Genomic DNA, 14322 nt, shown 5'->3' on the forward strand with positions numbered 1-14322 from the left:
TCTTCAGCCTAGAGAAGGCACTTGTCACTCCAGGGTGCCACGGGCAGTGCTGGGCAGCTCTGACAAAAACTGCCTTCAACAGGCAGAGCTTGAGCTGTCTGTCCACTGTGGACAGTCTTGCCCATTTTTTATTACATCTTCTTCCATTTCAGGGTCTTAACCCACATTATCGAAGACTATAGATTTAATGACCATTCAGAAACTCAAGTTCATCAGAGTCAGTTTATATGCTGCTAAATTAATACTGCTAATTTCTTGGTCGTTCAATAAAGCACTAAGTTCCATGAGCTGGGGCTGTAGCATAGCAGGTAAAGCCACTGCCTACAGTGCTGGCATCCCATATGGGTGCCGGTTTGAGCTCTGGTTACTCCACTTGCAGACAATGGGGAGTGAACCAATGGATGGAAGACCTTTCTCTCTGTCTGCCTCTCCTTCTCTTTGTGTAACTGTGACTTTTCAGTAAAATAAATCTTTTAAAAAATTCTAATACATGTGGCTAATTATGGTATACCTACTTCTTTAATTTTTAAATATATTTAATCTACTGATTTGAGAGGTGGTGGGGAGGGAGATGGGGAGAGGGAGAGGGAGAGGGAGAGGGAGAGGGAGAGGGAGAGGGAGAGGGAGAGGGAGAGGGAGAGGGAGAGGGAGAGGGAGAGACCTCCTATCCACTGGTTCACTTCCCAAATGCCCACAACAACTGGAACTTGACCAGGATGAAGGTGCAAGCGAGGAACTCCATTCAGGTCTCCAGTAAGAATCACAGGAACTTTATACTTGAGCCATCATCTACTGTCTCCAATCAGCAGAAAGCTGTAATCAGCAACAGAGTGGTTGGGAGCAGAGCTGTGGCACAGCAGGTTGAGCCTCCACCTGAGGGAGTCCATATCCTATGTTATTGCCAGTTCAATTCCTGGCTGTTCCACTTCTGATTCAGCTCCTGGCTAATGACCTGGGAACACTGTAGAGGACAGCCCAAGAGTTTGGACCCCTGCACCCATGTGGGAAATCTGGAAGAAGTTCCTGACTTCAAATGGATCCAGCTCCTGGAGTTGTGGCCATTTTGGGGAGTGAACCAGCAGAGCGAAAACCTTTCTCTCTGTAACCCTGCCAATCAAATAAATAAATAGATCTTTAAAAGAGAGAGAGAGAGATGGCACCTGAATCTAGTCACTATGACATGGGAAGTAGGCGTCCCAAGTACAGTTTTAACTGCTATGATAAACACCATCCCTCCTGTTGTTCTTAATAGTCCTTTCTTGGTAGTTTCAACCTGGAAAATAATCAGGAAGCTATGTTCTTGCTTGCATTAAGTAAAACCTCCTTTGTCATTCAACATTGAAATAAAATTACCTAGTATCTAGGTGTAGAACAGTTTTCATTTAATCATATTCAGGCTTGAAAATCTAAGAAAGTAAAACAGTATCTAAAAAAAGCGGGGAGGGTGTTTGGCCTGGCAGCTAAGGTGCCCTCAACCATACAAGCTCCACTGCTGATTCTAGCATCCGTTTAAATTTGTACACCAGGAGTCAGTAGGCATCAATCAACTATTGATGATTCCTTGACTCCCACAAGAAGGAATGGATTAAAATACTGGTCCTGGTTTTAGCCTGGCTCAGCCCTGGCTGTCGCTGGCATTTAGGGAGTGAAACAACAGATGGGAGCTTTCTGTCTATCATTTCTCACAAATAATTTATGTTAAATATATAGAAATAGGACACAATTCAAATACTGAACAAGGTGTAAAGAGTACAATCATTAAATTTTCACCTAGATTAGAAAGCTGACAGTTACTTGTATTCTGCCTAACATAATCTTATCAATTTCCCATTTCTGTTCTGCTTTCTCTAAGCCAGTCAGTGTCATATGACTACCTGTTCCTTGCTCCTAGGCCAACCTTTCATGGAACTTTATCTGGCAAAGTCGTCTTCATTCTATACAAAGGGAATGGATGAAAGAATATAATTAAGATAAGTTTGGGGTGGGCATGAGACACACCAGGTTATGACAATGCTTGGGGCCCTAGCATCCCATGTGGAAATGTCAATTTAAGCCCTGGCAAATCTACTTCTGTTTTTTTAAAGCAATTATTTTTTTTAAAAGACTTCTTTTATTATTTTTTTTTTATTTGACAGAGTTAGACAGTGAGAAAGAGAGACAGAGAGAAAGGTATTCCTTCGGTTGGTTCACCCCACAAATGGCCACCGCGGCTGGTGCTATGCAGATCCAAAGCCAGGAGCCAGGAGCTCCGCCCACCCGGTCTCCCAAGCGGGGGCAGGGGCCCAAGAACTTGGGCCATCTTCCACTGCCTTCCCAGGCCACAGCAGAGAGCTGGACTGGAAGAGTAGCAACCTAGGCTAAAAGCGGCGTCCATATGGGATGCTGGTGCTGCAGGCGGAGGATTAGCCTATTGAGCGACGGTGCCAGCCCTATTTTACTTATTTGAAAGAGCTACAGAGAGAAGTAGAGACAGAGAGAGGAATTCCATCTGCTGGTTCACTCCCAAATGGCCACAATGCCTACTGCTGATCCGATCTGGAGCCAGGAGCTGGGAGCCAGGAGCTTCTTCTGGGTCTCTCACATGGATGCTAGGGCCCAAGGGCTTGGGTTGTCTTCCACTGCTTTCCCGGGCACATTAGCAGGGAACTGGATTAGAAGTGGAGCTGCTTGGCCGGTGGCGCGGCTCAATAGGCTAATCCTCTTGGGGCACCAACACCCCGGGTTCTAGTCCCTGTCACTCCTGTTCCTGTCCAGCTCTCTGAATGGGAGACCAGGAGAAGCACCTGGCTCCTGGCTTTGGATCAGTGCGGTGTGCCGGCCACAGCGGTCATTGGGAGGTGAACCAACGGAAAACGAAGACCTTTCTTTCTGTCTCTCTCTCACTGTCCACTCTGCCTGTCAAAAATAAATAAATAAATAAATAAATAAATAAATAAATAAATAAAAATAAAGTGGAGCTGCTGGAACTCAAACCAGGATGTCAGCACTACAGGTTGGGGCTTTAGCCCGCTGAGCCACAACACTGGCCCGGTCACTCTGCTGCTGATCCAGCTTCCTGCTAATGTACCAAGGAAGGCAGCAGATGATGGCCCAAGTACCTGGAACTCTGTCACCCACAAGGGACAGCCTGGTGGAGTTCTGGGCTTGTGGCTTTGTCCTGGCTCAGCCCAGGCTATTATGGGCAGTCGACTGAATCAGCAGATGGAAGACTTTTCTCTCCCTCTTATGGCATCTGCCTTTCAATAAACAAATAAATCAATGACACCTACAAAACAAAGCTTATTGTTGATAGAAATTTGTAATCTGTACATTATTTTCCTAATATGCATGTTTCACAAACTAAGTGAATGTTTCAGCTCAGGCACTGCCCATATATAAGCACTTTATCTGAATATGCTGGAACTGCATCTCCAGGGAGGCCCATGGGGATTTTATCAACCATCCTTGTGTTGCCTATGTACATGGTTCATGGCCCACTTCTGCTCCTGATTCTAGCTTCCTCCTAGTGTGCACCACAGGAGGCAGCAAGGCATACCTTGTATGGGTCAAGTGTTTTTGTCTCTGTCACCCATACAGGATACTAAGACTGAGCCTCCAATTCCTGACTTTGGCATAGTACAGCCTGGGATGTCATGGAGAAAAAACCAGGAGATAGGAACTCTGTGTTTCTTTCTTGTCCTGCCTCTCAAATTACTTAATTTTTTTTTCTATGAACTTGTCCCTCAACAAGTGTGTGTGTGTGTGTGTGTGTGTGGTTGTCTAAGTTTTAAATTGGCATCTTTTTAGAATATGTACACCAGACAGGGTAAGTGAAAATTCAGCAGCAGTGCATACTGGAAAGACAGTTTTCAAAAGTAGTTATGCCAGTGGTACCATTTTGGTGGAGTGGATTAAGTTATCACCTGCAAGCCAGATCTCATATGGGTACTGGTTTGTGTCCTGGTTGCTCCATTTTTCATCCAGCTCTCTGGTAATATGCCCAGGAAAGAAATGGAAGATGGTCTGGGTGCTTGGGCTCCTGTCACCAACTGGGAGGTCTGGATGACACTCCTGACTCCAGCCTGGAGCAGCGCTGGGTGTTGGGACCATGTGTGGAGTGAACCAGTAGAGGGATACTGTGCCCTCTTGAAACTTCATCTTGAAGTCCCAACCCCTTGTACCTTACAATGTACTTGCAGGCAGAGACTTTAAAGAACCCAGGTTAAATGAGCTCAAATGAGTGGTCCTATTCCAAACTCATTAATGCCTTTCTAAGTAGAGGAAGACACTGGTGATGTATGTAGGGTAAGGAAAAAGGCTTAAGAAACCAACACCTTCCACTTCAATTTCTAAACTGCAGAACTGAGAGAAAATAAGTGTTACCCATTCTGTGCTCTTTTGTTATGGTATTCTTAGGACAGTACATTCTATTTTGTTAAGACATTTCCATGATAGCCATAGAACAGTTTTAGAAGTAGTTTTATAATTCTATGAAATATAAGTTTTCTAAAAAATTTTTTGACAGGAAGAGTTAGTGAGAGAGAGAGACAGAGAGAAAGGTCTTCCTTTTTCCGTTGATTCATCCCCCATGTGGCCGCTACGGCCGGCGTGCTGTGCTGATCCGAAGCCAGGAGCCAGGTGCTTCCTCCTGGTTTCCCATGCAGGTGCAGGGCCCAAGCACTTGGGCCATCCTCCACTGCCCTCCCAGGCCACAGCATAGAGCTGGACTGGAAGAGGGGCAACCGGGACAGAATCCGGCGCCCCAACCGGGACTAGAACCCGGTGTGCTGGCGCCATAGGTGGAGGATTAGCCTAGTGAGCCGCGGCGCCAGCCAAAAAAAAATATACTTTTTAAAATACGTATTTATTTATTGTGAAAGTCAGAGCTACAGAGAGAGGATGAGAGAGAGAGAGAGAGAGAGAGAGAGAGAGAGAGAGAGATCTTCCATCTGTTAATTTACTCCCTAGAGATGTTCACAATAGCTGGTGCTGTGCCAGGTCAAAGCCAGGAGCCAGGAGCTTCAGCCAGGTCTCTTATGTGGATAGCAGGGGCCCAATCACTTGGGCCATCTTCTGTGCTTTTTCTCAAGCCATTAGCAGGGAGCTGGATTTGAGTGGAGCAACCACGACTCAAACTGGTGCCCATATGAGATTCTGGTGTCGCAGGCAGCAGCTTTACCTGCTATGCCACAATACCAACCCCTAAGAAACGAATTTTGAATCTTATAAATCAGTACAGAAATTCAAAATGACATTGTTCGAGTCTAAGAAATAATAGCCGCTAAATACCATGAAAATAAAATATTTAGACTTCTAAATAGGTAAGTACTATTCTCAGATAGAAAATAGCGATTTCTTAATATTTATTTTATTTCTTTGGGAGGCAGAGAAAAATACTGGGTGAGTGTGTGAACTCCTATCTGCTAGTTTACTCCCACAGAAGACCACATCAGCCAGAACGCTGCGGGGGGGGGGGGGGGGGGGGGCACGCTGCACACTACAACTCAATCCAGGTCTATAAATGGTTAGCAGGACACAACCACTTGAGCCATCCCCGTTATGTCCAAGGGTGTCCATTAGGAGGAAATCAGAACCTAGAGTATAGCCTGGACTCGAACCCAGATCCTCTGATGTGGAATTGAAGGTGTCTTAAGTGGTATCTTAACTACTGCCACCACTTACCCGGGCAGTAAAAATAAGAAACAACCAGATACATTTATGTTCATCTATCCATATATTTTAATAGCATTTCAAAATGAATAGCGTATCTGCAAGACTTAAGAGAAGTCAGTCACCTAGATTCAAATGGCAACCTGAGCCACAAACCAAAGCAATTAAGAGCTCTCACATGCTGTAGGAGTAAAGGACATCGGCCGCGGTCCTCCAGGATTGACCGGTGGGAGGGGTGGCATGGCAGGAGGTGAGGATCTTGACTGTATCTTCACTTCCACAGGCGACCCAGGCATTGCTGGCACCCTTTTCTCAGGACCAACTACAGAGAATAAAAGAAACAAAGGTCATGCTTTTTTATAACAGAATAAAAATAGCGACAAACTGAAATACCTACATACTGTTCTAGAATAATGACAAGTTAAGCAGACGTTTAGTATAACAAGCTGAGTGGCAGTCCCCAAAATACGTCCATATCCTAACATCTGGGATTGTGGCTGTTACCTTATATAGGAAAATGGTGTCTGAAGACATAACTAGGGGAGGTTCTCCACAGGAGCGATCACATTGGATTATCTGTGTAGGCTTTAAATCCAAAGTGAATGTAAGTGTCATCCTTAACGAAGAAAAGAAGAGAATCATTGAGAGAGACCAACACTTGGTGACAGATGCAGTCACTAAAGTGATGCTTCTCCAAACCAAGGAATGCCGCTGATAGCCCTGCCAGGGCCTCCCCACTGAGCTCTCCAGAAAGACTCAGCACCTTTATTTGGACTTCTGAATGACTAAACTGTGAGAAAATAAACTTCTATTGTCTTCAGCCACCCAGTCTGTGATACTTTGTTTTGTCAACCTGACACTAGAACAAAGGGACAGGTCAAGGGGTATATGAATTAACAGTTAACAGTTTAGATGGTGGCTGAGAAAGGTTAAAAATTGCAAAGGCTTTTCCTTATTAATGCAGCATATCAGATAGGGGGGAAAAAATCTAACCTGTAGACCTGAACTGCATGGCACAGAAACAGAAATGTAATTAGTTGTTTATAAATTACTTATCATGATGAAATACTGTATCTTTATGTCTCAACTCTCAAAAGAGATGAAGTCAATCTCTAACATCATGCATAGAAATTTCATTTATGATGTATATTGTTCAAAGCGATGAAAAGTAGAACTGATTCTAAATTAAACATAGCTACTTCAGCTACAGGATCAACGACAAGCAGCAGGTTGATAATACTAAACAGCAACAAAATTCCAGGAGGAAAAATTAGATCAAACCTAACTAATGATATTAGAATTAGGTCTGCATTAACATGAGTAAGACTTCATACTGAAGAGTGATTTTTTAATTAATTTGTTTACTTGAAAGTTACAGAAGAGTAGGGAAGAAACAATCTTCTTTGTATCTGCTAATCCACTGGTTTATTCCCTAGATAGGCCCCACACCAAGAGCTGGGCCGGCCCAAGCTAGGAGCCAGGAGCTTCATCTGGGTCTCCCACGAGGGTGGCAGGGGCCCAAACACTGATCTATCTCCCACTCCTTTTCCTTGGCTACCACCAAGGAGCTGGATTGGAAATGGAGCAACCAGGACACAAAGTGGTGCCCATATGGGATGTCGGCATCAAAGGAGGAGGCCTAACCTTCTAGGGCACAACAACAGCCATTCTTCCCCATCAAAGGCAAAATGTTACACATTTTGGTTACTAATAAAACCAGGACCACCACAAGAGTTACAGAGAGGCAGAGGCAGAGGCAGAGGCAAGAGAGAGAGAGAGAGAGACAGACAGACAGACAGACACAACATTCTATCTGCTGATTCACTCCCCAGACAGCCGCAACGGCTAGAGCTGCACCAATCCAAAGCCAAGAGCCAGGATATTCTTCCAGGTTTCCCATATGGGTGCAGGGGCCCAAGGACTTGGGTCATCTTCTGCTTTCCCAGGCCATAGCAGAGAGCTGGATCAGAAGTGGAGCATCCAGAACCCAAATGGACACCCACAGGGGATGCTGGCACTACAGTGCCACAGCGCCGGCCCCCCAACAATCTCTTTTAAAGTGAGCTCTGTTCCTTTTAGTAAGGCAACGTTTTCTATGTAACCAGTACACATTTGGAGCCAGTGCTGTGATGCAGTGGATTAAGCCACTGGCTTACCATATGGGCACAGGTTAGAGTCCCAGTTGCTCCACTTCTTATCCCACTCCCTGCTATTGTGCCTGACAAAGGAGCAGGAGATGGCTCAAGTACTTGGGCCCTTCCATTCACACAGGATATCTGGGTGAAGCCCAAGGCTCCCGACTTCAGCCTAGCCCAGCCCTGGCAGTTTTCACGGTTTGGGGGTGAACCAGCAGGTGAAGATTGATTGACAGATCTCTTTCTCTCTAACTCTGCATTTCAAATAAATAAAATAAGTCTTTAAAAATAAATAGTGGGGCTGGCGCTGTGGCATAGCCGATAAAGCCACCTCCTACAGTGTTGGCATCCCATATGGCTGTTCCACCTCCAATCCAGCTGTCTGCTATGGCCTGAGAAAGCAGCAGAAGATGGCCCAAGTGCTTGGGCCCCTGCACCCGCATAGGAGATCTCAAAGAAGCAGATGGAAGACCTCTCTCTCTCTCTCTCTCTTACTCTACCTACAAATAAAATAAAAATAAGTTAATAGTATACATTCCTTCTATAATAACTACTGAAATAAATTTAAAGTATAAGACATGGGTAGCAAAGGTTCAAATGAGAATGCTAAGTCAATCTTCTTTCTCTGAAACCATAGCTAACAAGAAAATGCACACAAAAGTGTTCATAGTCCTGGTAATAAGACACATCTTTGCTTATTCACAGGACTGATGAGAAAAATATCCCCAAATATTATTTTTATGTTTCAGTTTATAGTGACCACATTTTACAAAAAGACCTAAGAGTAAAGAAATTGAATTCAATGACACAACATTCCCAAGTTACAAATCTCTGACAAAACCATGTAGGCAGCACTGCCAGTCCTTCTCAGTTCCTCTGTTCAGGACATTGTCTTTGTGAGGGTTATGGTCACCCTGTCTGATCAGTAGACTAATATGCTGGTGCGCTTGCCTTTTTCTCCCTGGCAGTATTGTCTCAATGCCCTTCAGAACAGTTGACATGCTTCCAGCTCTTCCATCTGGGCCCAGCTTTCTGGGGGGCGGTGGAGAAGGGAAGGAAGAAATTGACAGTTGTCTCGCACTGCTCTCTGCTGTGCACAGCGTGCCACAACCTGGGGAAAGCCTTTTCTCAGACCACCTGCCTTACCAGCAAGGGCGCCAAAGGCCTGAGGAAGGCTTAGGAGTGACATGTGTTTTAGCATTCAGCACTTGGCAGTATCCAAAAGTTGCATCAGACAAAATGCAAACCAATAACTGCATGGTCTTACCAACCAAAACCTTAAGTAGTGAGCGAAACCCAACCCTGAGTTTTGTATATAGACTGACAAAACTTATCTCTGGTTCATTACCCACACAACTGTAACACAAGTGTCAATTCTCGTGTTTCAAAAATTACACCAGGAAGATATGCAGATTGAGAGATCAGGTGCAAATCCTCATTCTATTACTCACAACTGACACAAATGCTAGCAAATCATGTCATGTCTCTGGGGCTGGTTTTCAATATACATAAAATGAGTGGTAAGACCTACCAGAGGAGGAAAGTTGTAAGATTTGATGTAATACCTAGAAGAGTGCTAGACATAAAGAAGGTGCTTTGTACATAATAATTATTAGAAAACAGGAACCTTAGTGTCAAAATCTGGGTTTACAATTCAACCCAGAACATGAACATGGCTGGCGCTGCGGTTCAATAGGCTAATCCTCTGCCTTGCAGCGCCGGCACACCAGGTTCTAGTCCCAGTCGGGGCGCTGGGTTCTGTCCCAGTTGACCCTCTTCCAGGCCAGCTCTCTGCTCTGGCCTGGGAGGGCAGTGGAGGATGGCCCAAGTCCTTGGGCCCCTGCACACGCATGAGAGACCAGGAGGAAGCACCTGGCTCCTGGCTTAGGATCAGCACGGCGCGCCGGCTGCAGCGCACCGGCTGTGGCGGCCATTGGAGGGTGAACCAACAGCAAAGGAAGACCTTTCTCTCTGTCTCTCTCTCTGTCCACTCTGCCTGTCAAAAAATTTAAAAAAATAAAAAAAAGAACATGAACATGTGCAACTTAACATTAACATCATTTTCTATGAAAATGGGTATATTATCAACAATTTATCCATCTAATCTTAAAGACAGTGGGTGAAATGATCCCAAAGCTAACAGTTTAAAAAGCACCCAGCACAATGTACCACGTTATTTTGCTGGATGCTGGGAAGCAGAAGCACACTTCATGGTGAGAGATCTATCCTAGGTGGTCTACAACACTAGAAAAAAAGCAGTTGCTCAGTTAGTTGATGGGTAAGGAGTACATTCCAAAGCAGGAATTAACAATGTTTTCTCTAATTTATCTGAGAGGCGGAGAGCTCCTACCCCCTGGTTCAGTCTCTAAATGCCCACAATGGCTGGGCCTAGGTCAAAGTCAGGAGCTGGGAACGCAATCCAGGTCTCTTATATGGGTGGCAGGAACCCAGCACCACTTCCTCCCAAGGAGCATACTGGCAGGAATTTGGAGTCAAGACCCTGGAATTGAATCCAAGCACTCTGGTGGTATCCTAACTCCCATCTTAACTACTAAGCCAAAAGCCCACCCCTGGAGTAGGCATTTTAACCCACTGTGTGGGAGTCAGACTAAGGCTGGAGTAAACCCCTGTGGGAAGATGGCTGTGACATGCCTTTATATCACCAATATTATGGTGATTGTATTTCTGAGTTTTTACAAATTGATATGTTACATTCTACCTGAGACACTGAAAGACCCAACCACATCCTGAGCTCTTTTCAATACCAGAGATTCTTAGGTAAAGATCAGTAAGAAATTCCTTTTCCTCAAGTGTGACTTGAGCCCATAAAAATCACTACTTGGACAAAAAAATCAGCCATAAAGTATTTGATACAGAAAATTAAAATAATTCTTAGTTCTGTCACAAAGGTTCAGCTCAATTCTGAGGGCAAATTCTCAGTAACTGACAATTTAGTTCACTGGCATTTGTTATTTCATTATTGTGAATACAGCCATGTGCTACATGCATAAGGACATTTCAGGCAACATGAACTACACAGATGAAGATGACGGTCCCAAGAATATAAGGCTGATGAAAAATTCTTTAAGAAAATCCCACAAAATGTTGTCTATCGATTCATAACATTGTCGTAACACATCAGTCAAATATCTGTGGCTATCCTCGTGTATACAAACCAACTGCACCGACAGTTATATAAAAAAATATGGCCCTCATAAAATTATGCCCTATTCAATATACTTGATGATAATAAATGACTTATGTTGCTGCTCCATGTATATACTACAGTATACTTTTTACTGTTATGAGTGTACTGCTTCGTAACCTGCTGCACCACAGCACCGGGCCCCTATAGTCTTTCAATTGCATCAAGAGGCCATGCTGATCCCCATGATGTACACTACAACAAAATGGTCCAATGATGCATTTCCCAGAATGTATCTCTTGCATTAAGAGGAGCTTGAACGTATATGGGCGCACAGGTTAAAATTCAAGACTCAGATGCTACCATATGCATTTCTAAAATCACAGGGGTTTCAAAATCAGCCATGTAAAGCCAAACAACTTGAAGAACCAGTGGGACAAAGTACATCTGAATAATTTTACTTCTTCACTGACATGCTAAAAATGTCTAGAAAACAGTTAAGAGACAATAATTTAACAGTTTTCTGTGATACATTTTCCCACATAGGAATTTGAAGACTCAAACATGAAAATAAAGAGTAGAACCATTCTGTAGCTCCAAAAGAATACTGAACATACTACAGGGCTGCTTGAGAAGATACCTCTATGATAAACAGCTCATAACAAGGCCTTGGCAAGTTATTCTGAATTGCTTCAATTTTTTTTAAGATTTATTTATTTTTATTTGAAAGTTAGTAAAACAGAGAGAGGAGAGGCAGAGAGAAAGAGAGATAGGTCTTCATACGCTGGTTCACTCCCCAATGGACTGCAATGGCTGGAGCTGAGCGGATCCGAAGCCAGGAGCTTCCCCCAGGTCTCCCATGTGGGTGCAGGGGCCCAAGCACTTGGGCCATCTTCCACTGCCCTCAGCGGAGAGCTGGATGGGAAGTGGAGCAGCCAGGACTCGAACCGGTGCACACATAGGATGCTGGCACTTCAGGCCAGGGCGTTAACCCACTGCGCCACAGCACCGGCCCCTCTTCAATTTTTTATAAAGTACTTTGAAGCTGGCAAAGGAAAAGTAAGGAGCGGAAGCAAAATGACACAAGGACATGAGGGGAAAGGCAACTCCCAAACTGGAAAGAAAGCAAACTCAGATGTGGAAGGGGCAGCACATAAGCCAGATGTGTCACTGGGGATAACACAACTAAGGGTTATTGTGTGGGGTCATGATGGATAGACCAAGGGCTGATACACAGAAGACACTCTACATGTTTTATTTGAATCAGATTAAAAATCTGTAAGACCATCCTTTTATTTGGAATTAGAGATGTTTATGCTGAGTTTTGGGTAGAAAGACATGGTCAAATGATTCAGTTTATCATCACTGAAAGAAATAAGGAGAGGCTGCCAAGTTGTGGCACCGGGGCCAATGTTGCAGCATAGTGAGTAAAGGTGACACCTGAGATGCTGGCATCCCATATGGGTGCCGGTGTGTGTTCTGGCTATTCCATTTCCAATCCTGCTCCGTGCTAATGACCTGGAAAAAGCAGTGGGAGATGGTCCAGGTACTTGGGCCCCTGCCAACCACGTGGGAGACCCGAATAAAGCTCCTGGCTCTTGGCTTTGACATGCCCCATCACTGGCTGTTATGGCCATCTGGGCAGTGAACCAGTGGACAGAAGATTCTCTCTCTCTCTCTCTGTGTATGTGAAACTCTGACTTTAAAAATAAACAAATGTATATGCCTGTACTTTAAGTGAAATAATATAGATGCATAAGTTTAGGAATACTGATCATTCCAAACAGGCTAGACAGGGAAGTAGTTATTAAATCTGTTTATTAAAACAAACCACACACCTAACTAAAGAACTGGAAGAACTTAAAGAGAATTATTTGGGGAATACAGGAAAAGAAGTAGAGAATTCTTTTCTATATAAAAACATACATTAACATGTTTCAAAAATAAATATGATGTAAAAATATATACTCCTATTCCTATATACCTTACTCAATAGGTAGCCATTTTAATAGGTTTCTTGGTTATGCTTTATTCTTTCTCTGTACACTCATGAGCAAATATAGAAATTCTTCTTTCCCATGATGACACAAGAAAAGTATAATTACCTCAAAATGAGTGCCTCAAATAATGGCATCTCTGTGGCCATGCCTTTGGCAAATGTATCAAGAAGTGACATCTATTTCCCCACTCCCAGAACACAGCCAAATCCTCTGAATAACTCTGGCCAATGTGGTTTGACTGAAGTGACAAAGTGTCACTTTTAAGCTTGGTCCTGGAACCCTACCTCTGTGATAAAAATAAATCAAGACTGTTCTGGAGAATGAGATAAGAAGCAAGGTAAGTTGTACCAGCTAAAGCCATCCTAAACCAACCCAAACATGTGACAGCCTAACCTAAGTCGAGTTACTTCAGTGAACTATGAGTTAAGTTAGTAAAACCAAAAGCTGAAGAACCATCCAAGTGACTCAGTCTATGTAACAAAGTGGAAGAGAGTTAAGTTTTGACAGACTGTTATGCAGGAATAGACAGCTGATCTATATACTGCATGGAAACATTGCTGCTTGAACTTTTTATTGGTTTTTACTTTTACTGTGTTTTATAATATAACAATACGTCCTGCAAGTCTTAATTATTCATTTTCTTAAAACTATTGCATGATATCCCATTTTGAAGATGCGTCAGTTTATTGATTGTTCTGTATTTGCCAGGATGTGGGGAAGTTCAGAAATAAAACACAGCAATCTGTCTTAGGGAAAAACATATAACCTTAAAAATGTGCACAGTACTGAGGAAACAGAGAAGTAGACACACTATCATGTATAATGGCTAGGGAAGACGACTTTGCTGTGAGGACAAATTGGTTCTACAGGCAGCACAGGATTGTCTGAACACTGCCCCCAAAGTTGGGATCAGAGCCAAGGGAAAAATCAAGTAAAGAGTCCCTGGACCATAGTCCCTCTTCAATCACTGTCAAGGATAGGTAAACATTCTGAATGTGTAATTGTTAGATGAGAAACATTTCCAGAATCAGCCACTCTAATTTGCTAAAGCTAGATCACTGTTATGGCCTTATATAGTTGGCCAAACTGAATATGGACATGGTATATGCCTAAGGATGAGCATTTCCCATCATTATGGCTCTGTCACAAACCTGACAACATATCCAACTTTCCAATAACACACACACTTCATATGCAGACACAGGCAGGAAGAAATGTTTACAATGACAAGTTATCATCCAACAAAAATGAAAACATAAGGACTCAAGCAAAGAAAATATTTTACAAAGGACCTTAAAGATAGCTCAATTAAAGCAAAATTAATGCTTTAACATACTCAAAGTAGTTATTGAAAAAGCAATTTTTTTCTAGACCATGTTTATTAGTATAATGG

At 43.4% G+C, this 14322-nt stretch overlaps 1 protein-coding gene across 3 annotated transcripts in view; it reads right to left on the reverse strand.

Annotated features, from left to right (window-relative positions):
• CBFA2T2 (CBFA2/RUNX1 partner transcriptional co-repressor 2) overlaps positions 1-14322 on the reverse strand; it is a 137756-nt gene that overhangs the window by 32573 nt on the left and 90861 nt on the right. For all 3 annotated transcript variants that reach the window (XM_051846165.2, XM_051846164.2, XM_051846163.2), the window contains exon 2: positions 5828-5971. In XM_051846165.2, the coding sequence (XP_051702125.1) occupies positions 5828-5945 (118 nt within the window). In that variant the 5' untranslated portion in view covers positions 5946-5971. The remainder of the gene's footprint in view (positions 1-5827; positions 5972-14322) is intronic.

This window comes from Oryctolagus cuniculus, chromosome 11, assembly GCF_964237555.1.
Source record: "Oryctolagus cuniculus chromosome 11, mOryCun1.1, whole genome shotgun sequence".
NCBI classification, from domain to species: Eukaryota; Metazoa; Chordata; class Mammalia; order Lagomorpha; family Leporidae; genus Oryctolagus; species Oryctolagus cuniculus.